The sequence below is a fragment of the Hemicordylus capensis genome, chromosome 2 (genome assembly GCF_027244095.1).
Source record: "Hemicordylus capensis ecotype Gifberg chromosome 2, rHemCap1.1.pri, whole genome shotgun sequence".
NCBI classification, from domain to species: Eukaryota; Metazoa; Chordata; class Lepidosauria; order Squamata; family Cordylidae; genus Hemicordylus; species Hemicordylus capensis.
Window position 1 is genome coordinate 53363392 of NC_069658.1, and position 24228 is coordinate 53387619.

Here is a 24228-nt window from a genome sequence, read left to right on the forward strand (position 1 = left end):
ACTGAGAAAAGGTGATTGGCCCACAGCCACCCAATGAGGTTGATGGCTGAGTGGGGAATTGAACCCATATTTCCCTGATCCAAATCCAGCCATATCTGCTATACCACAATGGCTCTTGAAACACCAAAGCATGAAAAATCAGCCATTTCCCCCTCTAGAATTAGTATAGTGTGTATGAGTTAGACTATTTACATATTGCTTTTCAACAAAAGTCCACAAAGCAATTTACATAGCAAAAGAATGAGGAAATGCTTCCCTGTCCCCAGAGGACTTGATACGTTTTTATGATGATAAAAAGAAACACAAGGGAGACACCACCAAAAGCCACTGGAGGGATGTTGTGCTGGGGTTGGGTAGGGACAGTTTCTTCCCCCCTGCTAAATAGAAGAGAACCACCACTTTAAAAGGTTTCTCTTTGCCAGTTAGCAGGGAATACATCTGCAGCTGGTACTAGTGGCATGGAACTCACTGGCTTCTCCCTCTCCACATCAGAGTCCTAGTTATCACTCTACGTTGGGTACATGGTGGGGTGGGGAAGTGACAAGGATGGATTTGATAGGCAGATAAATGTACAATTAATTTAGTGAGTTTCCTTGGTAAACAGTAATGGATGGAACAATGCAGAGCACTATTGTGTAGTGACTTGTTTTTTCTCTTCTGATTTTTCTCCCCAGATTCATACTGACAAACAGTTATTACAAGCTCTCCATTCAGAACTGGTTTACCTTGCACAGAATCCAGTTAATTTACAACCATTCTGTACAAGCAACGTTCAATGCGACTCAAATCCATGCACCGGCGAGTTACTCCTATCACTGTGAACATGTTAGCAACTTGCAGAGATATGATGCGCTCCTGACGCCCAGCTCCACAAATGATGCAGCCAGGCTCTGGGAAGTCACTTTTATTGACTTTCAGGTAATATGGAGCAGGGGAAGCCAAGCCAAATGAATTTGGGACACAAAGGACAGCTCTGGGTGTGTTGGTGGCAAGAAAGCTTAATGAGCTACTGAAAGCAGATTCTAGGGGTCTCTGAGGATCTGTCAAGGAATGGGATTTGAACAGAAAAGGTGGTAGATCTTCTTATGCTTTGTGTGATATAAGGTAGAACTGTGTCCTGGTTGCAGTATTCTTTGCAGGGCAAACTTCATAGTGGTTTGGATGGTCCCTTCCCTGCCCATGTGATTAGGAAGGCGACGTGCTGTGAGTACACTTATTGGGACATCCTCCATGGATGTCCCAACACCCTCCCAGCACATCGCATAGGCAGGGACGGTATCTCTGAAATGGCCCATGGTGACATGAAGACACACTCTTCTCTAACTAGGCACTACAGTGAGAGGAGAGGAAACTAGACCCACAGCTATTTTTAGTGACAAAGGTGTGTTTATGGCAATATTTGTTTGAGCCTTCATCTCAATGGTCATCTCATTGATTATTTGAAAGTGATTTGGGGATTGTTCCCTGAAAGTGTCATCATCCACAGTTCAATGCAGGATATCTATCTATCTATCTATCTATCTATCTATCTATCTATCTATCTATCTATCTATCTATCTATCTCTCTATCTGATTTTAAAATTTAAATTGGATTTTAGTTTTTTTAAAAACAATTTATAAAAAAAGAACCTAGGTCAAAGTTATCATATGCTTATGTTATCATAGAGGTTACGTTAATAACCTCTGATTATGTACTATGAACAGGTTAACAGCAGTATATGGGGATGAGAGATAACAGACCTGATTAATCTGTTCTACAGGTGGTTCACCTGCAGCACACACACACAGTCAAGCCCTTGCTCCCCTCTCTCTCTCTAAAAGTGCAAAGACATCAGGCCCATTCACACATTGTGTTCATCACTCCTATGAGTGTACACTATACACAGGTACAGTCGTTCACATGTTATCTTGAATGTAGGCACAGCAGTACATGTCTGTACCATGCATTTGAAGGGCCCGCTTTTAAAATGAACCCAGTTATAGTCATTCACACAAACGTATACAAGTATACAGACATGTATACACCCATACAGAAGAATGTCTGAATCAGGCTAAGGAAGACCAATGAATGAATAATCCTTTCCTTTATGGGAGGTGAGCTGGTCTTGTGGTAGCAAGCATGAATTGTCCCTTTTGCTAAGCAGGATCTGCCCTGGTGTACATTTGAATGGGAGACTACATGGGAGCACTGCAAGATATCCCCCTTAGGGGATGGGGCTGCTTTGGGAAGAGCATCTGCTTGCTTGCATGCAGAAGGTCCCAGGGAGACTCCTGCCTGTAACCTTGGAGAATCCACTGCCAGTCTGTGTGGAGAATACTAAGCTAGATGGCCCAGTGGTCTGACTTGGTATGAGGCAGTTTCTTATGTTCCTATGAATAGAGGATTTGGGAGTTAGTTGATGGAGTAGATCTGAGCAAGGAGGAAGAATCTGGATATAAATGCAAGGGATAAGGCAGCGGAATAGAAAGTCAAACCAAAAGTGAGCAGAGTGTATTCATGCAGTCCTGAGGAAACTTTTTCTGAGTGTAGAAGAGAAACACCTATCATGGCAGCAGGCCGTAAGAGACACCCCATTTAGGAAAATTTTAATGAAGTTCCTGTACCTATGGATAAGACAGGCATGTGTGTGAAATGTTAACAGTGCAACAAAGAAATGCAAGTCCTGCTTCCCCGAATGAAACAGCTTTATGAGATGTGTGTGCCTACCTTCTAAAAATGAAATGTACGTCTATCCCTGAATATATATTAAGGTTACATTGGACAACAATAATATACTTTTAATAGAAAATAATGATTAAATAGAATTTTCCTTAGTGATTTAAATTATGATTTAAATGATTAAGATTGAGTCCTTCTGTGAAATGATTTAAATCATAATTTAAATCAAATAAACCCTGATTCAAGGGCAATATCACCCTTGGATTAGTTGCCGAGGTCAGCTAAGGACAAGACATAATACCTGCTACTGACTCTTATCTCCTTATGAGGTTAAGAGAGGAGGGAAGGTCAAGGCTCATGGCTCGGTCTCAGACAGACTATTTAGCCAAGAAGGAATCACCCTGTCACCCTAGAGGTAGAAGAGAACAAGCAGTTCTCATTTGTTTGAAGTTGCTGTTGGGTTTTCTAACTGATTCACAGTACCTGTGAGTTCTCTTCTAAAGCTTTTCTGTGCTAGTGGCTGCTGGAATCTAGATAGCATAATCTTCTCCTGATCACCGAACACTCGGGGATTTTACTTTCTGAAAGAGGTCAGGTGGCAGTTTTACTTGGCTGGGGAGCCATCTCAAATCCTTTCTGCTTGTTCCTTGTCTGATATCCCAATGGCTTGGACTAAAAATCTAATGGAACGTTCTTGAATGTTCATTCTTGAACATCTAATTGAATATTCTTAAGGGAGAATATTTCTTATCCTAAGCTCACTGGGCTCTTGGAAAGAGGCGTTTATTATTCCTTTCTATTCACATGTGCTAGGTTTCTCCTCCAGCCTGTCCACTTTCTTCTTGTGGGAGTTTCTCTCTTGGGCTCGCCAATTATTTCCTTGTTATATCAGAGCTCACCACCCACTGATGCACCACCTCTAGTTTAGGTTAGCTGGCATGGTGATATCTGCAGGCAATGCATATAGATAATTAACAAGGCCATCTTTACCTGTTCTAATGGTCCCTTCTAGGACTTTGTGGCTCCTCTTTCTTAAAATGTATGCTGTGTGCACTGATTTTGTTATGAGTTTAAAGGGAGGTGCTGCTATTTTGACATATACGCCTATACATAATTGGGATCTGGCATGATAAAATTGGCAGCCTTATTATGTAGCTTTTTGGACTGCCATTAGGTTCCTCAGAAGCTATTTTCATGCCAAGGGGTGTATAGGAACATAGGAAGCTGCCATATACTGAGTCAGACCATTGGTCTATCTAGCTCAGTATTGTCTTCACAGACTGGCAGCGGCTTCTCCAAGTTTGCAGGCAGGAATCTTTCTCAGCCCTTTCTTGGAGATGCCAGGGAGAGAACTTGGAACCTAGATGCTCTTCCCAGAACAGCTCCATCCTCTGAGGGAAATACCTTAGGAGGCAGCCTGGATCTTAGTTTTAGGTAAGCAAGCAATGAGGGGGAGACGGGGAGAGGAGAAGCAGAGATGGAGCTTAAGGAGGGACTTGTGAACATCTGATTGGCATGGGAAATAAACAAATGCATGCATATCTCTGGAAAGGGCCTGGAACAACACAGGAAAGCATCAAATCCTCAGCCTAATCTGGAAATGAATTTAGCCCCTGAACTGGCTGAGAACCCCACCCCATTCTCAGAGTCATACAAAAGAACGGGATCCCCCTAGAAAAGAAGAGGAGTGACAGAGAAAAGTGAAAATATTACATACTAGACCATGGACATACTGCTCCATGCTAGACCAGTCCAGGAACCAGGGGAGAAGTTGGGGCATAACTCAGGGCTTCCAGGTTTATCTTCCCCTTGCAATAGTGTTTGATGTTCTCCAGGTATAGCTTGCAAGGCAGAAGTCCTCACATCAGCCCCTTCTTCTGATGGTAAGCCACCAGAAAAGCCACAAAGTAGATGAAGGCGGTGGCACACAGGAGTGCCAGGCGGGTCAGCCAGAAGGTCCCCGCCGCTGGGGGCTGGCCGGTGCTGGGCTGCTGTTGCTGGGGGTTGGGGCTGCCTCCTTCTGGTCCTGCCTCTACAACGGCCCACTCCTCTTGCAGCTGCTACTGCTGCTGTCACCTCCTCCTCAGCATGTCCCTGGTGACAGCCATGCCTGCCTGGCAGATAGGACATAGGGACATAGGAAGCTGCCATGTGCTGAGTCAGACCATTGGTCCATCTAGCTTAGTATTGTCTTTACAGACTGACAGTGGCTTGTCCAGGCAGGCAGGAATCTCTCTCAGCCCTATCTTGGAGAAGCTAGGGAGGGAACTTGAAACCTTCTGCTCTTCCCAGAGCAGCTCCATCCCCTAGGGGGTATCTTACAGTGCTCACACATCAAGTCTCCCATTCATATGCAACCAGGGCAGACCCTGCTTAGCTAAGGAGACAAGTCATGCTTGCTACCACATGCTTGCTACCACAAGACGAGCTCTCCTCCCTAGGAGTATGTGGATGTGTGAGCGTGACTTAGAACATGACTGGCCAAACTGGTGTGGATGCCAAAAGTGGCATAGGCAGTGCAGTGGATGTTAGTGGCACTCTTGTAGCAGGTTCTTTGGGCCTGGCTATGGCTTAGAGTTAGGTCTATACCACCACCTGCCCTTCTAGTGCTGCCTGATCCCTGAGTCAGTAGGTTTGAGGAGAAAACACCCCAAGGAAGGAGGAGCTTGGTTGCGCATATATACTGTAGAGACCAGTAATATAATAACATCTCCATCTTGGGGCTTGAGTTGACGTGTGGCATGCTTGCTCAAAAAAATGGTCACCACCAGCCATAGAAGCTTTCTGGCAGACAAGAGGACAGGAGGCCTAGGACTTTCTGGCAGACAAGATATCAGGAGGCATAGGAAAATAAACAGCAGTATGTAGGAGTTCCCTCCTCTGAATGGCTCAGTGCTGGTGCATGTTGTAGGACTTGGACTGGCTTCTGTTATGTTGCTTCAGTGGCTTCTCCCGTGATAGCTGCAGCAGTGGAAGCAGAGAGGTCTCAGTCTTCTGCCTCAGTCTTTATCTGTTCTCCCCTTTCTCTCATATATGTAACCTGCTAGGGTAGAGTGCCTAGTACCCAGGGAAATTTGATTTTCCCAGGGCACCAGACAAATATCAGGTACCCCTGGGAAAACTGTAAGATAAAACTGACAACCCATTCTTGATTTAGCAATGGGGACAAACTAAAAGCAGGATAGGGAGGAGGTTTTAATTCACATCATCTTATTTTCTTAACAGATTCAAGGATTTAACATTGAAGATGGACAATTTGCTTATGCGAAAGATTGTGCATCCTTGTTCCCGCCAGCAATTCTGATGGGTCTGGTTATGTCTCTGATTTTGCTTCTTGTTCTGGCCTATGCTCTCCATATGCTGATACACTTGAAATCCCTTGACAGGCATTACGAATGCAAAGCTTCTCCTGCTTATTTTCCACAGATGAGAGACACTGACACAGCTGATGAAAAAGAGCCTCTGAGAAATAACGGGAATGAAATCTATGAACTTAGAAGCCAACAGTACTCTAAAATCTATATTTAGCAGTTCTCCATAGACAGAGAACAAACTGCTCCTGTGGAATACTGGCATCCTGTGGGCTTATTTTAGAGTTTTGAACATCTCAACTTCAATTTAAATAAAAAGATTTATAGTCCTTATGATTGTGAAGAGAAAGTGCTGCAGCACTGTGTGCAAATTTCTCAGAAACTCAAAGCCAAATCACAATAACCCCACTTGCATTGCATTGTGTTTCCATGATCTAAATCAAGTTGCATGTTTTTAGAAGTGATTGTCTCATGGTTAGGAACAATTGAGATTTAATCATATATTGAGTATGTGGTAATCTAGTTGGCTAGAACATTCAGCTGGCAAGAATGGACTTCTCACACAGTTGGAAACTGCCAAGACTATTTCTCCGTCACAATAAAATGCCACAACCAAAGATATATAACAAGAATGAAATCTGAGTTAAGGTTCTTCAAATGTTGCTTAGTGAAGGTGGCACACTTCCCCCCCATGACACTGGAGCGTTGTGAACTGCAGCTGTATATGAAGTTAATTGAACTGTGCTGCTCATAGAGATTGATAAACTGGGAATCTCTGCTGCTGGAATGCCACCAGTCTTTGGACAGAATGAAATGATTGTATTGATCTGAGCACTTAAACTAGTTCATTCCTTTCTGCAATGTCTATGACTCCAGTGTTGAAGGTACAGAAAACTCAGTGAATTGCTAATCACCTGCCATGCACTGATCCCAAAACGTCCCTCTCATTGTGCCACTTTGCATCGCAGAAATGCAATATGTCCATAAGCCAGCAACTGGTGTACTTCTTCAGAAGATGTTATGCTAATTGTGTCTGTTACATATCAGTATGTTGTGCAGAATGGCTGTGGTCTCCATCTGCTGATGCTTTTACAAGGGTGCCCTCTGCACTGAGCAAATTTCTTGTTCATTTTGTATCTCAGTGAAGTTATCAGCATTTTCTTTCTGATGTTCTGTTCTTCTAATATTTAGCTAAATGTTTTTTACTAAATGACTTCTCCAATGAATGATCAAAAGATACCAGACTGTTGGCGTTCATTTCAAAATGTGTCGTTGAGCACAAGGAGATAGAAAGAGATCTCAGTGGGAAGGAAGAAATTAATGTAGCAAAGATTGGTTCTGATACTACAAAAGTAAAGCCCTTGTCTTTACAAGCAATTTACAAACCTTTGCAAATTACATTTGATAATGAAGATTGAGGGGGCGGGAGGAATAAACGTCTCTTCATAGGCTTTCGGCAGGAGGCTTCCTATCCTGTGCAACTGTATTAGGAATGTTTGAACTGGCTCGACATCGAACTGGCCTGGTTCGAGGGCTTGCCCTTGAGCCGAACTGGGCCCGGTTTGGCTCGAGGTCGAGCCGAACTCTCCGGGCCAGTTTGGGCCTGGTTCAAGGGTGCCAGGGATGTTAATATTTTTTGGGGGGGAAGGTGGCCTTTCCATCACTGAGTGCTTCCGCGGCCTCAGGGGGTGTGCTGCTGCAGCTGCAGCTGCAGCTGCATGGGGTCTCCAGCAGTTCCTCTTTCCCCCGCTGGCCTCCCCTGGACCAGTCTGCCCCCTTTGGGGCCTCTGAGCATGCAGTGGCCATTTGAAGGCTGCCATACATGCACACAGGCCACACACATGGCCCATATGCACGCATGGCAGCCTCCAAAATGGCCACTGTGTGATTAGAGATGCCCGAAATGGGCAAGGGGGGGCCAGACGGGGGAGGGGGAAGTTCCCGTGGCCACAGCAGCACTCCTTGAGGTCGCAGAAGCACTCAGAGGTGGTAAGTCTGCTCCTCCCCCAAATTAACATCCTGGGCACCCCTGGCATATCTGAACCGAACCCAAACTGGTTCAAATTCAAACTGAGTCGGGCCCCTTGATCGGGTTGCCAAAATCAAACATACGTGGTCTGGTTTGAGTCCGGTTTTGACTCAAACTGAACCAGGAAACCGGTTTTGTGCACATCCGTCAACCGTATAAAAAAAAATCCACTATGAGACAGCATTTCTTAACACATAGAGACAGCAGTTCTTGGTATAAATTTAACCAATTTAAGGCAAAATCTAACCAATTTGAGGCAGATTTTCACAACTTATTTTGAGGGTCCAGTCTGCAGTTCTTTGATGTAGTATTTTGGTTCCCTTGGGACACAATGGCACACAATGTAGCTCAGTCCTGCCTATGACTCTTTAATATTGCTAGCTGACCCCGCGCAGAGCATCTGTGTGGTAGTGCACCGAGCCTGTGGCATCCCCCCCTCTTCCACTGTGGTTTTCCTTATAGCATGGGTGATTGTCCTGAGGGAATATGAAGCTGGCTGCTGCATGGTGTTTTGAATCCTGGCTTGAGCTGTTTATGGAGTTTTATGACAAATAGGCAACACTTTGGGGCTATTCTCACGACCAACAAAAATTGGGCTAGCAGAGGCTAGCCCGATTTTTGTTGGTCGTCAGAACCACCGGGCTCGCAGCCGAGCCCGGAGGTTCTGGAACGGCTAACCCGCTGGCGAACCCCTGGCAAAAAGCAGGTTTGCGGAGCGAGCGCTCCTGCAAACCTGCTTTTTGCGATCGTGAGTAGCTGCAGCGCGCGTTTCAGACCAGCAGTTCCACAAGCAGCATCCTTGTGGTTTTTCCCCTTGTAGCAAATGGAAAACACCAGTTGGAAACCACGGTGCTGCTCCTTTCATGCCCACAGCAGTAGCGGCGTTGATGTCTTCCTTTCTTGTAAGACTTGCTCATCATATCAGATAAGGATGATGATGATGATGACATAATAATGATAGTAAATAGTTCATAATAAGTAAATATAAATAAATGCCAAGTCTTGCCTGTAGCAGTGAACATAAGAAGAGCCTTGCTGTATCAAATTCATGACCTATAATCCAGCATCCTGTTTCCCATAGCGCCCCAACAGATGCTTTAGGAAGCCACATGGCCAGGAGATGAAGGCATGCCCCCTCTTCTGCCATTGCTCCTCTGTAACTGGTATTTGGAGGCGAGAAACCACAAGGATGCTGCTTGTGGAACTGCTGGTCTGAAACAGCTGCACCACTCCCGTATCAACAGCAGTGGCAGCACTAATGTCTTCCATCTTCATGAGACTTGTGCATTGTGTCAGTCATCGTCATTATTATTATCGTCTTATTCCAGTAGCTGTGCCATCTGGATAGCACCAATGATTATGCAGAGTAGGGGTTCGCAGGCCGCTTCAGAACTGGTTCGTGGTCCGCTTCGGGGGTCTACTGGTAAAGGCGAATCTGGCGATTCATTCGTTTATTCATTCATTCCCCTTTACAAGTGAAGGACATGTAAAGTATTCATTCCCCTTTACAAGTAAAGGACATTCCCTACCTCTGAACATGTAGGTAGCCAATATCCAGCAGGACTACTAGCCATGGATAGATTTCTCCTCCATGAATTTTCCTAAGCCTTGCATAAAGCCATCAAAGCTAGTGGTCATGCCATCAGCACATCCTGTGGCAGAGAATTCCATAGATTAATTAGGTGCTGTGTAAAAAAGTACTTCCTTTTGTCACTTCTAAATTTCCTGGGATCCCTGGTTCTAGAGTTGTGAGACCAGGAGAAGAACATCTCCCTATATACTCTCTCCACACCATGCATAGTTTTGTAAACTGTGATCGCTATAGCACAGCATGCAAAATGTTGTATGTGTCTTCAGCTGCAAAGTGGAATAATTAAGTGGAACATGTGCAAAGTGGAGCAACTGACAGCTCTTTCACACATGTGCTCTGCCTGCTTTCAGCATGCAGCTTCCAGTAACAAAAAAGATACAATAATCATCTGCAAATACTATACATCTGATATTAGAAAGATTATGAGGTCTCTGACTCGCCAAAATGGGAACAAACCCTTAACGGCCAGTTTCCCATGTAATAAAAGTGGGTGGATGAGGGGCAAATGTATTCCACTTTAAATCTGCTTACAGCATTACATAATGTGAATGTATGGGAATTCATGTGGAAGTAATTGGAATACAATGCTTGAGTTATTTATATGCTATGGCAGATGTGTGTGGTGGCACGTTGTTGGTGGGCCACTGGAGAGGCAATTTCTGACAATATTCTGACCATTCCACCCCAAAGCATAAATTCAAATTCAGGTGAATGGAAGAACAATTAAACCCACCCCCTGCTCATTCCCTCAGAAGTCTGTTTATACAGTGCTTGAGAGACCCCTACTGGCCATTCTTAATATTTGTTGCTGGAAAGGTCTTCAATGCTGGAACAATTTTATAAGAAAATCTACCATTAAAATAATGAACTGTCTTTTGAGTTTTGCAGAACTCTTCTTCAGGATAGGCACCAAACGAAAAATGGAGACAGAGCAGTGTGAGAAAAAGAAGCCACTGTTAGATAGTTGCCTAAAGGTCTTTAAAAATATTTATTAATATTTTAATAATTATTTGTATGGTGAAGATTGTGACATGACGCAAAAAATCATGAAGTTATGTTACAGAAAGTCTTCACTCCCATAAAAGTGCAGAGGCATCAACTGTAGATTTAGAATAGGTACTTTATCTGATAAGAGTTGAAAACAAAACAAAAAAACAATTTTTTTTTGGCATTTGTGTAATGATACTTAGCATGATCCATCAGGGCTGTTCATATGTTCTTATATAGTGTTCAGTCCAGTTCACATACATTATCTTGCTTTAATCCTTATAACAATCTGTATTATTATTTAAGAAAAAAATCAAATCAGTACTCATATTTTCCATAACTCAGGAAAATATTGATTTTCCTGATCACAACACTGATTTTATTTCTCCATTTTGGATTTGTAAAGTCAATTTCACATGTGCACAGGCATCTGAATGCAGATACAGCTCTTCAATCTTTAGCTTTTTTAGTAGTCTTTGGAATACAGACTAGCTTTTTATGGAGCTACATATTTGTGTGGTCTCTATCCCTGTCCGGCCTTTCCTGCCATCCACACAGTTAATGTTTAAATAATATATGAATCTTTTCCAATGAGGAGCCTAATAATGGGGTCACAGGCCAGTTCTTCACTCATGCATTCCTCTCATCAGGTTTTGGGATTGGTATGGGTGAGTTGCACATTATGGTATGCCTGAATGCTAAGGGAACATGACATTCTTTAAATAAATTTTGTTCATTTGATTACATGTTGCACCTTTCTATGGAATGTCAGAGAATGACTAATTAAATAGTTAAGAAGTTATATCAGTATCACAGAACCATAGAGTTGGAGCGGGAGCCTTATGGACCATCTTGTCCATGCACCTCCCTGATTGATGCAGGAAACTCAGGACTAAAGCAGTGAAGGAAAATGGGGCCGGCAATATTCTCAGGAAATTTGCAAGAGGGAAAATCGGGAATAAAAAACTTCCTATGACATCACTAACAGATGGCTGTCCAACCGCTTTTTTAAGACCTTCAGTGAGGGAAAGCCTGCCACCCCCTAGGATAGGGTTGCCACATTCAAGCTTCCCAAATCCCAGTGGCCTATTTTGCATATCCCGGTTTACAGGCAAACAAGGTTAAATGGTCAAAATGTACAAGTGAGGTATCTGGTATTAGTAGATCGGTTTTAAGTTGCATTTCGCAAAACAAAAGCTTGCATCATGGCAAACTGTGCACGCTTCTAGAAGCCATGTGTGGACTCCATTAACAAAGCTAAACCAACTCAGAAGGTAACATTCTGGAATCAGCAACCCCCAGTGTCCCTCTCTCCTCTCCTACCGACTAACCACAAAAGTTGACTTTTAGCCTTTATAGGAAATAAGATTGAAAATTTGCAGTCTAGCACAGAAAAGAGGTGCAGCCAGGTGTTAATTAAAATCTTCCTCTTGGATTTGGACAGACATCCCAGAAGGATGGGGATTCAGTGGCTCAAAACACTGAAATCAAAAGCTTAATGTTTCTCCCTGATAGCGGCATGTCCTTAGGCAATAGGAGCATCCCTTTGCACTCGCACAGGGTATCCTGGGACTTCTGGGGGCCAGGAGGCCCCTGATCCCTCCCACCCCTACCGGCTCCATGATGGAACCGGTAATCATGTGGGCGGTCGATCTGGCCATCCAGGGCTAGCCTGGGGATTGACTGTGGGGAGATCAAGCTAAGCCCACTCTCCTCGCAGAACCCATTAAGGCTCCACACATGGATCGTGGGTAGAGCCTCAATGGCTTCTTGTATCTTCTCTGGTACCCAAGGCAGTCAGTTTCCCAGATCCTCCTTTGCCCTCTTTTTAATAACTGGGACAACATCAGCCTGTCTCAGTCTTGGGGCACCTCACCATCTCTCCAGAATGTCTCAGTGATAATAGACAGAGGTTCTTAAAGTATATCAGCATGTTACCTTAGTCCTCTGGAATGCAAGTCTTCTGGTAATGAACCCATTTTAGATAGATGGCTGTTCCCTGACCAATTTCTGACTAATCTTGAACTGCAAACTTTATTCCTCACCATTCACACTTCTTTTGGGAGGTTGCACACAGTCTAGTAATTCCATTTCCCCTCTTACTCAGGAAAGGGAAAGGAACATGATGACTTCCTTAGAGGGGGCATGTATATGAGGGAGGGCTGTGACCAAGGATGTTCTTGTGATGGCTCACCCTGGAAAGCAGTCTGTGCAGACCAAACCACACTCCTGCCCCCGTGGCAGCTTGCTGCCAGTGGACTAACACTCTCATGAGACAGCCAGTCTACTGGGGAGGATGTTAGGCTCACAAAAACCGTCATGCTTCCATCAGATTGCGAGAGCATGAGTTGAGTTAACTCCCCAAAGGGGGCCCCACTTGTGTGGGGGCCCCCGTTCTTTCTGGTCAATGATAGAAATTTTGCACAGTGACCCCACATCTCTAGGGGAGCCTTTGATGCACCCAAAGGAGATTTTGTGTGGGCTTAGCCGGGTGGGCAGACTGGGGAAACACCAGGACCGGGGATGGTTCTTTACTCTCATTCAGATTTCCCAGGTTCAGACCAACATTGCACCATATGCAGATCTGCCACCATGGGGAATCATGGGAGAGGGGACCCTGATTTCCAATGGCTCCATGAGAGAGGGGTCACTGTTATGGGCAAAAGCAAAAATGGACATGTTCAAATGGGTGGACGGGCTGGTAGAGGGCACACTTTGACCGCTTCTTTGCGGCAGCCACCAAGATAGGGAGAGCTGTTGCCAGGGTACCTGCCCCCTCAGCTCGCTTGTATAGAGCAACCTGGCTAGGCAGTACCCCCATGGCCTGATACTTTTGTGAGAAAGCAGTCCATGGGAGAAAGGATGTCACCACACATGAGTAGCTATCCTAACTGACCCCTGTCTCCACAGTCAGTTCTTCACATGAGTTGGGGAGGGGTATCCTCATGGCTTTACACTCTCATGAGTGAGGGATCTGCTCAGGAACAGCATCCATCATCGTCACATATATCAAATTGCTCCTTTCACTGGGGCTGTGCTGATCCTGCTGCCTGGCGCTTCTCATGAGTAAGCCTAGGGACCACATACATTCCCCAAAGGGAGGAATAATTGTACAACAGAATCCCCCAACGTAATTGTAAAAAAATAGACCGGAGGCATTCAAAAATTCCTGGTTGGGGATGCCTTTTAAACATGACCCTGGGTATTGCTGCCCTGCCATATGCTGCCATCCCAGCGTTTTTATGGTCTGTTTTTGCTTTTATTTTCCCTGCTTTTATTTGCCATGCCCACCTCGAGTGCATGTGCTTGTGAATATACATCTTTGTTGCTTCATTTTCAGAAAGCAAAGCACATAGGTTAGAGTGCTGGACTAGGTCTGGGGAGACCCGAGTTCAAATCCCCATTCAGCCATGATACTAGCTGGATGACTCTGGGCCAGTCACTTCTCTCTCAGCCTAACCTACTTCACAGGGTTGTTGTGAGGAGAAACTCAAGTATGTAGTACACCACTCTGGGCTCCTTGGAGGAAGAGCAGGATATAAATGTAATAATGATAATGATAATGATGCCCATCTTGCCATTCTGCCCCCTTTCTCTCCTGATTGCCAGGAGGGTGGAGCAAGGGACAGAGTGGGAAGAGGGCATGCCCCTGTGTAACTTTGTCTTGACAGGCTTTGAAACTTAGGATGGGACGTGGCAGCATCCCTGTTGCCAGGCAACTGCTTTGTTGGATCGGAGACTGGGTGGGGCAAGTGCTTGGAGAGGTGGCCAGTGAGAAGCGCCGCAGGCATGGAGTGGGCATGATTCTGGGCAGGTCTGCGCTGCCGTCTCTATGATTACGGTTCCAGAAAGTGAGCAAAACCATGGTTATGGTGCTGTCTGTGTTCAGGTGTAATGCTGCCACCAAAAAACCTCAGGTTACAGTGGTGAAATTCACTACAAACCTAAGGTTCAAATTGGAGTTTGGTGAGGCAAACTGCAAGTCACTTTCACTGCGGAACCACAGTTGAACCCATTCGACATAATGGAGTTCCAACCTCTGCCCCATTTAACTGCGGTTTTGCATTCTATGTGAATGTGGTTTCTCCCTCTCCCTCTCCCCTCTCCCTCTCTCTCCCTCTCATATTCCACAGATATAATGTGAGAATTTCCATTGATTGATTTCTAGCTTTATTCTGCAGTTCTCGTGTGAGATTTTATACCCCTTGACAGATACTTCAGCATCCTGAAAGAATGTGTCAGTCTTTGATAGCCCACTTACTATAGTTTGGAAAGGGGGGGGGGGAAACCACCTTTCTGTTTGTCTTCTCATTTTCCTTCTGTACAAGAGATATCTGACATTAACAAATACCATTGATAATTTTTACTTTTACTTTTAATTTTTACTTAAACATTTTCTTTTCACTGTTTAGTGTTTGCCATTGTTGTAATTTCGCATTCTCTTTTTGCAAGATGTAGTAACTAAGGCAAGAAAGCTACGGCATGCCTCAAACATACGTCTTCAGAAGGAGGTCAAGTCAGGGATGCCTTGAAGCGTCTTAGTAGTCCAGGGAGAGCATATTATTGACTAAAGGGATGCAGATGCTTAAGAAGAAAACAGCTCTTCTAATTGTGTCAGGCTGTGCTGCTTCTTTTTAACGTGTAAAGATCCCAGCAGATTACTGGTTGTCACCTGAGAAGGGATTAAAGGAAGATTATGGTTATACAAAAGATCTGCGCTCAATAAAGCAATGGAAATTATTCAGTGCCTTGGGCAGAAAACCCCTATATAATTAGAGCTTTATAAAGACTTGAGCTACTTGCAATTAATGGAAAAAGAATAGCAGGAGACTTGTTAAAGCCACATACATGAATGAATGGAAACATTCAGGTCAACCAAATGCATTGTGTTACCTTTTCTTGTGATTCTGTTAGAAAGGTGACTTGATGATATTTAATGGCAGTGATTTTTTTTTTTTTTTGGCCTTGTGTGCACAAATGCTAAAACACTGAACACAATACTAAAATTGGCAAAATATGTAGGCAAAAGAATATTTATACTGGTTCCTCATTAAAAGTGGCTGTTGCCTAACATCAGGATTTTGCAATGGTAAAGGATTTTGCCTCAGTATCAAAACCTAATACTTTTTTGTTCCAGAACAGAGACGACTAACTCCCCCTGCTAAATGAGCAAAGAGGCACTTTTTAAAGTGGCGATTATCTTTACTGAGCAGGAGGAGAGCAACTGGCCCTATCCATCCCCAGCACAGCATCCCCCCCAGTGGCTGCTGGTGGTATTTATCTTGTGTTTCTTTTTTAGATTGTGAGCCCTTCCGGGTCAGGGAGCCATTTTAGCCATTTTATTTATTTATTTGCTTTATTTATTTCTGTGTAAATGACTTTGTGAAACTTTTGTTGAAAAGCAGTATATAATAAATGTTTGTCATATTCGTATTTGTATAATGATGTATAAAACTGTGTGGGGCAGCAGAAACTAACCACAACATTAAAAGATCTTTGGAACAAAAGTGACATTTGTCCCTATGCTCCAGGTCTTTTGACTACTGGGGTTGACATTGTCGAATCCAAGGGAAAGAGTTATGGTATGCAAGGACAAGACAGTGGAGTTGCATCAGGAATATTAATAGTTTAATGAAATAGATATGATGTACAGAAAGGCAAGTGCAGTCTGCCTTCAGTGCTCTTGCTGCTGGCTGATTGTTAGCCCCGCCTCTGCTCCAGGACTAGAATACAAGTAACTAAAGCTGCATTTAAAAGCTGGCCTGGATCAAGGAATGGATTAACTGAAAACACCACAGACACGATGCACAGTTCTCTGTCGTCGGAAGGAGGGCTGCCGAGGGCTACATGTGTGCCAGCGCCCAGCAGCCTTCAGTTTCCTTGTGCTGAAGGCTGCTCTGTGTAGCAGTCTGGGCACAGAGTGGGAGAGGGGATTGGTTTTTGCAGCTCTCTCCTGCCTCCCCAAAGCCCTTTCCAGTTGTAGGTATCTGTTCATGAGTACTGCATGGCCCTCAGAAAGAGATTTATTTCTAGTGTAAAGAGCCTTTGGAGGGAGAGATGCAAAACCCACTCTCCCTCCCACTCTGTGCCCAGACTGCTGCACAAAGCAGCGTTCAGCACCAGAACATAAGAGCATAAGAACAGCCTTGCTGGATCAGGCCCAAGACCTATCGGGTCCAGCACCCTGTTTCACACAGTGGTCCACCTGATGCCACTGAGAAGCCCACAGACAAGGGGTGAGGGCATGGCTTCTCATCATCCCTCATCAGGAAGGCTGCTTGCAAACCTGTAGCCTCCCACAGCCCTCCTTCTAGTGACAGTGGGCTATGCTTCTTGCCTGCCAGGGAGTCTGAAAGCTGCATTCTCCCACGTGTATCTATTCAGGTGCTATGATAGTCGATGGAGTAGGGGTTCTCAGTCTTGAGACACTGTGGCGATAACGGGAGTAGGGTGTGCATGGAACCGGCTGGCCTGGTTCGATTCGAGTCCAGACTGGACTTGAACCAGGCCGGACAAGTTCAGTCCGGCCCCCATTGAACCCCCCCCAGTCCAGTCTGGTCCGGGGTTTTCCCCCCACGATTTTAAATTTTTTAATAAATATATGAATAAAGAAATATCTCCAGCCCCTTTGGGGGACTTCTTGCAGGCTGCGTGTGTGTGTGTCCATGAAGGTTCCCCCTCCCCCCCCATGCCTCTTAAATCACCGCTGCGGCCAGGTAAAATGATTCTTTCCGGCCTGTTTGGGCCTCTGTAAGTGTGCATGGCAGCCATTTTGGCCGCCGCCATGCATGCGTAAATGGCCTCTGTGAGGCCTGTTTTTTCCAAAATGGCCACCTCGCATGCACAAATGACCTATGCGAGGCCATGGGCCATGCCAGGCCTTGCAGAGGCCATTTACACATGCAGGGCTGCGGCCAAAATGGTGAAATTTGGTGACATTTACTATGAGAACTGCTCTGGATTTCTCTTGTTTGCTTATTCTTTGGATGCTATTATTATTTTTAGTTCTGTTTATTAATCTTCCTAATGGTTTTAATTCTTAATTCTGCCTCCCCCCCATTAATTTTGTAAGCTGCTTTGTGAGGGATCCTTGTGTGGAAAGGCAGGACAGCTTTTAAAAATATACATAAATACAGAATGTGAGACCTTAGAGGTAAGCTGGTTATATTTATGGGGCCTTTCTCTCCATGTTACCTGACATTCTAGGTTTCATATCCTTCAGCACAGATTTGATTGGAGTCTCTGTAGCTCACTATGTAAGCTGATGTATGTGTCAACATAAACAGCTTAAATAGCAGCTGGTATGTTGCCACCTGCAAAGATAATGAAAACCCACAGCAATTCTGGATGGAAAACAAAACATGATCTTAAAATAAGACTTGTCTTTTCCTCTGTCAAATTCCTTTTCCCCTCAGGACTGCTGCATTCCTCTCCACTGTACTTTCAATTAATAACAGACCAATGTCAGGATAAAGCCTGCTAACAATAGACAGCCATCCTCTATTCCTGCAGGTGCTTGAATTTTCTGCCACACACATTTTTGAGGTCAGGAGGATGTGACTCCTGCTGAAATCTGCAAATACAAAGGGATGAAGACAGAGCCCTACTTCAGGTAAAAATAATAGTTCCCTTGGCTGAAGGCCATGTTACATTTTTGCTAGCACAATGCATCTGTTTTCTGTAAGCGAAGTATTACATAATTATTTAAGGCTGGAAAGATTAACAAAACCTTCTAAGGCTATAAGTAATTCAACCTCAGTCAGACTCTTCCTGTATTTTTGTTGAACATCAGGGGGCAGAGGGGATTCAAAACTGAAATCATAGCTGACTAATTCTGTTTCAGACCAAGAATGTTTTATCACTGCACGTCTTCATGAGCGAAGGGATGGATACATAGTTTTATCACTGCACATGTCTTCATGAGAGAAGGGGTGGATACATGCACTGAATTCTCTCTCTCTCTCTCTCTCTCTCTCTCTCTCTCGGACACACACACACACACACACCCCTCTTCCTCTAAGGAGCCCAGAGCATTGTTCATGGTTATGTTTATCCTCACAACAACCCTGTGAGCTAGGTTAGGCTGGCCTAGAGGTCTGGCCTAGAGTCACCCAGTGAATTTCATGGCTGAATGGGGATTTGCACTTGGGTCTCCCCAATCCTAGTCCAAAACTATCTCAGGACTGCACAACTTTGGCCCTCCTGCAGGTGCCTGCCTAAAAAACAGAGGGAGGGCTAAGTTGTGCAGCCCTGCTTTAACTGCTACACCACACTGGTTATATATGAAGTGCCAACAAAATGTTGTTGAATTAAGGCAAAACATCTCTTTGCAGTGCATCACTTGGCTTATATGTCAATGAAGAACACAGCCAGCTATACAAACACAAATATGGTGAATATATACCGCTTTTCACCAAAATTTCCAAAGCAGTTTACATAAAGAATCAATCAGTCAATCAGTCAAGTGGATCCCTGTCCCCAAAGGGCTCACAATCTAGAAAAAGAAAAAGAAACATAGGATAGACACCAGCAATAGCCACTGGAGGGATGCTGTGCTGGAGATGGATAGGGCCAGTTGCTCTCCCCCTGCTAAATAAAGAGAACCACCACTTTAAAAAGGTGCCTCTTTGCTCTGTTGGTAGGGGACTATGAGAATGAATGTGAAATGCAAGATACAGTACATTGACCTAGTTCACAGATGTTGTGAATTGTAAAGTTGCAATCTTGAAAGGATTAATTGGTTAGATTACTCCTTTAAACGTCTTTTTAATCAATTACAAAACCACCCCCTATTAATCAGGCAACAAATTAAAATATTTTAATCTAAGTACAGTATTTATAAAAACTGCAGATGGAAGAGACCATCCTAGAATTCCGCCTTCACTCTCCCACAAGAGGGAATGTTGCTTCTAATATTTTAGTCATATGCTACATGCAGCTTTAATTTATCAGTTAAAATTCATTTGATTGCTCTTTAAAACCAGGCGATAATCTTAATCACTTGATTTCTCAACACTTGATTACTGTACACTTTTGGCCCGACAGCTGATTGTATGATCCCCTGCACAGCACTGCATCTGAAGTGATGTGAGGATGCGTAGAAATTCTGTCTGGGATGTTACATCTGTGATAGCAGGAATGGCCCTTTCATGAGGTGAGGTGCGGTGAGGCAGTCACCTCAGGCAGTGGATTGATTGACTGATTGCTTGATTGATTAGTTCCCATTACATGGTTATGTTTATCAACAGCCTTGTGAGGTAAGTTAGACCGAGAGATAAGTGCCCTGCCCAAAGTGCCCTGTGAGTTTCGTGGATGAGTGAGGATTTGAACTTGGGTCTCTCCAGTTCTAGTCCAACACTCTAACCACTACATAGAAGCCCTTGACCTTTTATTTTATGCGGACCACTCCATCATTATCAAAGCTTTTGTGGACCACCATGTAAGCAAGCTGTTTTAAACATTTTTAACATAGCCTAGGGCTGACAGGAGTCAAACTTATATATCAACAAGGGCTTATGAAAAATGAAGCTCTTTCTAATGATTTATTGTCCTCCTCACTCAGAAACATATTGTACTTGTCACAGTATATTTACCAGCAGTAGGCCTAATAGTGGGGAAAAGACAATACCTAATGAGAAGAATGCACTTGCATGGGGCATTCTGGGACACCTGGGGGCCAGGAGCCCCCTGATCCCTGCTGCCCCACATGATTACCAGCTCAGTGACGGAGCCGGTAATCATGTGGGCAGCCAATATGGCCACCGAGGGCAAGCTGACTGCTCATGTGCAGGGAGAGTGGGTCAAGCCTGCTCTCCCCGCAACCCCCCTGCAGGCTCTCTACACTGCTTGTGTGGAGACCCTCTCTGTCTTCTTCAGCAGTGTCCTGAGCTGATTTAGCTCCTTCCCCACAGCTGCTTTTAAGCTTTTTAAAAGGAGAAGGGCTGATATGATGCACACTGCTAATGTAGCTGGAGGGCCTTGAGGAGGCGCTGCCGCCGATGTGGAAGCAGAGGCGCCACTGACTTTAGAGAATGGGCAGGGGCGTTAGAAATATTATGTATCTCTGCCCATTGTAGTGAATGGGGGAAAGTGTGCCCTGAGAGGAAGGCATGAAAGTAGGCACCCAGGACAGGGAGACCATAACTTTGGTCCCCATAGAGACCAGCTCTGGCCTGTGAGGATTGTTGGGGCAGCCGCGCCCCCTCCCCCCGCCACCTTCCCAGGAGTACGGAAAGACCAGTGTGCCCTGAGAGGAAGGCAGGAAAAGATGAGCCCAAGCCAGGGAGCTCTTGTTCTCAGCTCCTGAAAAAAGACCAACAGCCTGAGACGTTTTATTAATCTTCTGTAATTTGCTGCTTTTAATATTGTAAACCGCTTTGCTGCCTTTGTCAAGGCAGAAAGGCAGTTATAAAAATGTAGCAAATAAATAAATAATAAATAAAGGGTTACAACACTTCTAGTGTTGCTGTCTATTCTCTACAGTGCCACCACTGCTTCCTTGTCTGCAGTAGTGACTTCACACAAGTTACTTGGTCTATGTTAGTGTACAATCACGTTAGCCATTGGGTCCAATCATGAAGGTCCAGAGTTGCATGTACTTGTCTTAGCCACAAGGTGAGGATTATGGGTCCGTTAACAAGAGGCTCAGTTAACAAGATATACAGTGCTCTTTAGTGTCTGGTTATTTTAGTGCACGGAATTGGGTTGATTCCCCCCGTCTTCCCCATGATTGAATTGGCTAGGTTCAGGCTAGATGTGCAGACACAAGAAGCCTTTGTTTTTAAAGCGAGTGATGTCATGATAATAAATTTTAAAGTGTTTTACAAGCCAGAAGCTCAATCTTGCTGTTCCCCATAGGTAAAACTGCTGAATGCAGTGGGAGTGTTGTCTGTGAGAGAGCCTGGGGTCAGCTATGTTATGTTTTACAACTAATGGTATGAGCAAGAGTCTGCTTTGAATAGAATAGGGAAGCTGGTGTGCAGACACAGAAGCACAGCTATGGGGAGAATGAGATGTTTTGACCTAGGAGGCCAGAAAAGAGAGCTTCATGCAGAGAAGATAAGCTCATCATTTCTAAGGTGTCATCGGAAAGACTTGTACTCCTTGAACTCCAAGGTATTCAATTTATCTGCTACTGAAAGATAAAAGGCAGAGCTAACTCTGAAAGTTCATGCTTGCTTCTCAGGAAATATCTGATTCCCAAGGCATCATCTTTTGTTTGAACTTGTGCTGTTTGGATAGTATGCTTCCACTTGATATGTAAGAGTATTAACGCAACTCAAGTGACTCAATTGAAGAATTTTTATTGGGAAAACCCCTCAAACAATAATTCCAGCCACTGGGCCTTTTATTTAAATCCATGCTTCCTCTCCTAAGTCCAAAAGAGCATTTGAACTAATACTGTACATGTATGACACTGTCATACACGCATCTATTGTGGTAAGAATTCTAGTATCCAAGAAGCTAACTGTTGTCTCCTTTCCAGGTATTTCCCCTGCTAAGAAGATTCAGGACAATGTAATCATCTGGGAAGGCTTCCAATCAGGGAAAGAAATGTAAAATCCTATTGCTAAAGCAAAACTGTCATTGCAAAGTGCCAGTCCCCACCACAGATATAGGGGGAGATTCTCATATTGAAATGGGAAGTTGCCTCTGGTTACGTTTCCACTACCCCTCTTTTAACAGCCACAGTTGTCAAGTGTTGTAGAGGCAGAGTTCACTGCCTCAGAATTAATGTCTGCCATGCAGCTAGAAACATGAATGTCCATGTCCCACTCCCAGTGTGCTGTTCCACTGTACACATGTACTGTGGTATTTAGTAGAAACCTCACATGATTAAGATAAGTGGAATAGCATTCCAGGAGGGGGCATGGAACATACATGCTGTCATGATCTCCACCCTGAGTAGTACTGCAGAGTTTGATTCTGAAAAGGGAGGAGCAAGATGTGGTGACAGCCAACAACCTGGAAGGCTTTAAGAGGGGTTTGGATAAGTTCATGGAGAAGAAGTCTATCCTCGGCTACTAGTTGGAGGGCTATAGGCCACCTCCAGCCTCAAAGGCAGGATGCCTCTGAGTAACAGTTGCAGGGGAGTAACATCAAGAGAGAGGGCATGCCCTCAACTCCTGCCTGCATCTGGTGGGCCACTGTGTGAAACAGGATGCTGGACTAGATGGGCCTTGGGCCTAATCCAGCAAGGCTGTTCTTATGTTCTTATGAACAGTCGGGCTGGGGGAGCAGTTGGACCAGGGAAGCTAGTCCCAGGCCTAGTCCCAGTTCCAAGATTTGACATCAGGCTGGAGCCTCAGCCTGTGATCCGGCAGATCTTGGAACCACCAGAGACCTGAGAACTGGAGACAGAAGAAACAGCAAACACAGTGTCTGAGCTTCCCAAATGAGCCAGCCACTTCCACACCCCATTCCTCCTGCTCCCTCAAGCCTTTACAACAGAACTGGCAATGGGTCAGGAGGGGTTTAATGGGGTGGAAGTGAAGCACTAGATTCAGGCCTGAGGACTGCCCCTTTAAATTTTTCTGTCCTCCAGGTAGAGAGTTAGGGAGAGGTTGTCTGAGCCTGCTGGAGTGGATTAAGACTGCATTCCACTTCTGGCCCTTGATGGAGCAAATTGTTCACTGGGAGCTATCCAGGGTGCTGTAATTCACCTTGCCTTGCCAATTCCTGATTTTGGGACAGGACACATGTACATGTGTCCCATTACACTGGTGCTTTGCTAGTCAGGATGTCAGCCACTGGTTCGTTTAAAAACAAACACACCCGGTAGCTTAGTATTTAATAGTTCAACTAAAATAACCCAGTTTAGATCAGGATAAAATGGCACTGGTAGCACTTAAAGAATGATTACTTTATACACTTTTTACATTTACTTCTTCCTCAAGTCATTTATTTTTTTAATTATGCATTCCTTTTGAAAGTCTCTACAAGATACATCCCTAGTACAAAAGGCAATTCTGCTTGCTTTAAGGATTTTAAATCCATAATTTAATGGTGGGTTTTAACACATAGTAGGGGAAAAAGTCAACAAAAATGAGGCCAACAGCTGATTTTTAATGTTTACTATTTGGCTCCCAGACTTACATCAGTTAAGTTCCCTTTCGCTTATCAGATTACTTTTCCAAAATGGAATCTCTCTAACCACTGGCTTCCTTCTTCTCTGACACTTAATCTCAAAAGAGGCCTGCTTCCTTCTTCCTCAAGTGTTTGCCACTTCAGAATTGTGTTGTACTCTATACATTGTAGTTCTTGTCATGCTATGGTAACGCTCCACTTCCATCCTTTGTGCTGTCAAGGCTATTTCCACCTATGATAAGCTATTTCAATCAACCATCTTTTCTCCCTTTATAGCTCTGCTGTGATGGGAAATCCACTTAAGGAGACGCCATTGCCTTCTTTGGAAAGTGCTTATATTCACAGACAGTGTTACGCTTCTTATTTTGAAATACTCCCATTGACTTCAGTGAAGCTATTCCAATAAATGGTCTGAGTCTGATAAACTAAATGGAGGAGGACTGTGATGGCATTTCAGTTGCATGCTTGTATCTGTCTTGTGGTGTATTTATCTCTTTACATTAATAGCCTTAAAACTGGTTTACGACTGCCTGTTGCTTGTGAGACCCACATAGCCACTGACTAG

General features: G+C 44.3%; 1 protein-coding gene and 2 long non-coding RNA genes across 6 annotated transcripts in view; 2 read left to right on the plus strand and 1 right to left on the minus strand.

The window, feature by feature from the left end:
- LOC128347418 (V-type proton ATPase subunit S1-like protein) overlaps positions 1-7209 on the plus strand; it is a 47821-nt gene extending 40612 nt beyond the window's left edge. For both annotated transcript variants that reach the window (XM_053302003.1, XM_053302004.1), the window contains 2 exons: positions 675-918; positions 5885-7209. In XM_053302003.1, coding sequence (XP_053157978.1) covers positions 675-918; positions 5885-6187 — 547 coding nt within the window. In that variant the 3' untranslated portion in view covers positions 6188-7209. The remainder of the gene's footprint in view (positions 1-674; positions 919-5884) is intronic.
- Positions 7210-15114: 7905 nt separating this feature from the next.
- Positions 15115-20415, minus strand: LOC128346002 (uncharacterized). Its single transcript, XR_008316737.1, has 3 exons — positions 20206-20415; positions 17772-18150; positions 15115-15249 (listed from the first exon to the last, which is right to left on the minus strand). It is a non-coding gene; the product is annotated as an uncharacterized LOC128346002 (long non-coding RNA).
- LOC128346001 (uncharacterized) lies at positions 15244-24181 on the plus strand. Of its 3 annotated transcripts, none has more exons than XR_008316735.1 (4): positions 15244-16556; positions 17993-18189; positions 19623-21692; positions 23940-24181. It is a non-coding gene; the product is annotated as an uncharacterized LOC128346001 (long non-coding RNA). The 3 variants fall into 3 exon arrangements; XR_008316736.1 differs by having other exon boundaries at positions 18090-18189; XR_008316734.1 differs by lacking the exon at positions 19623-21692.
- The last annotated feature ends 47 nt before the right edge of the window (positions 24182-24228 follow it).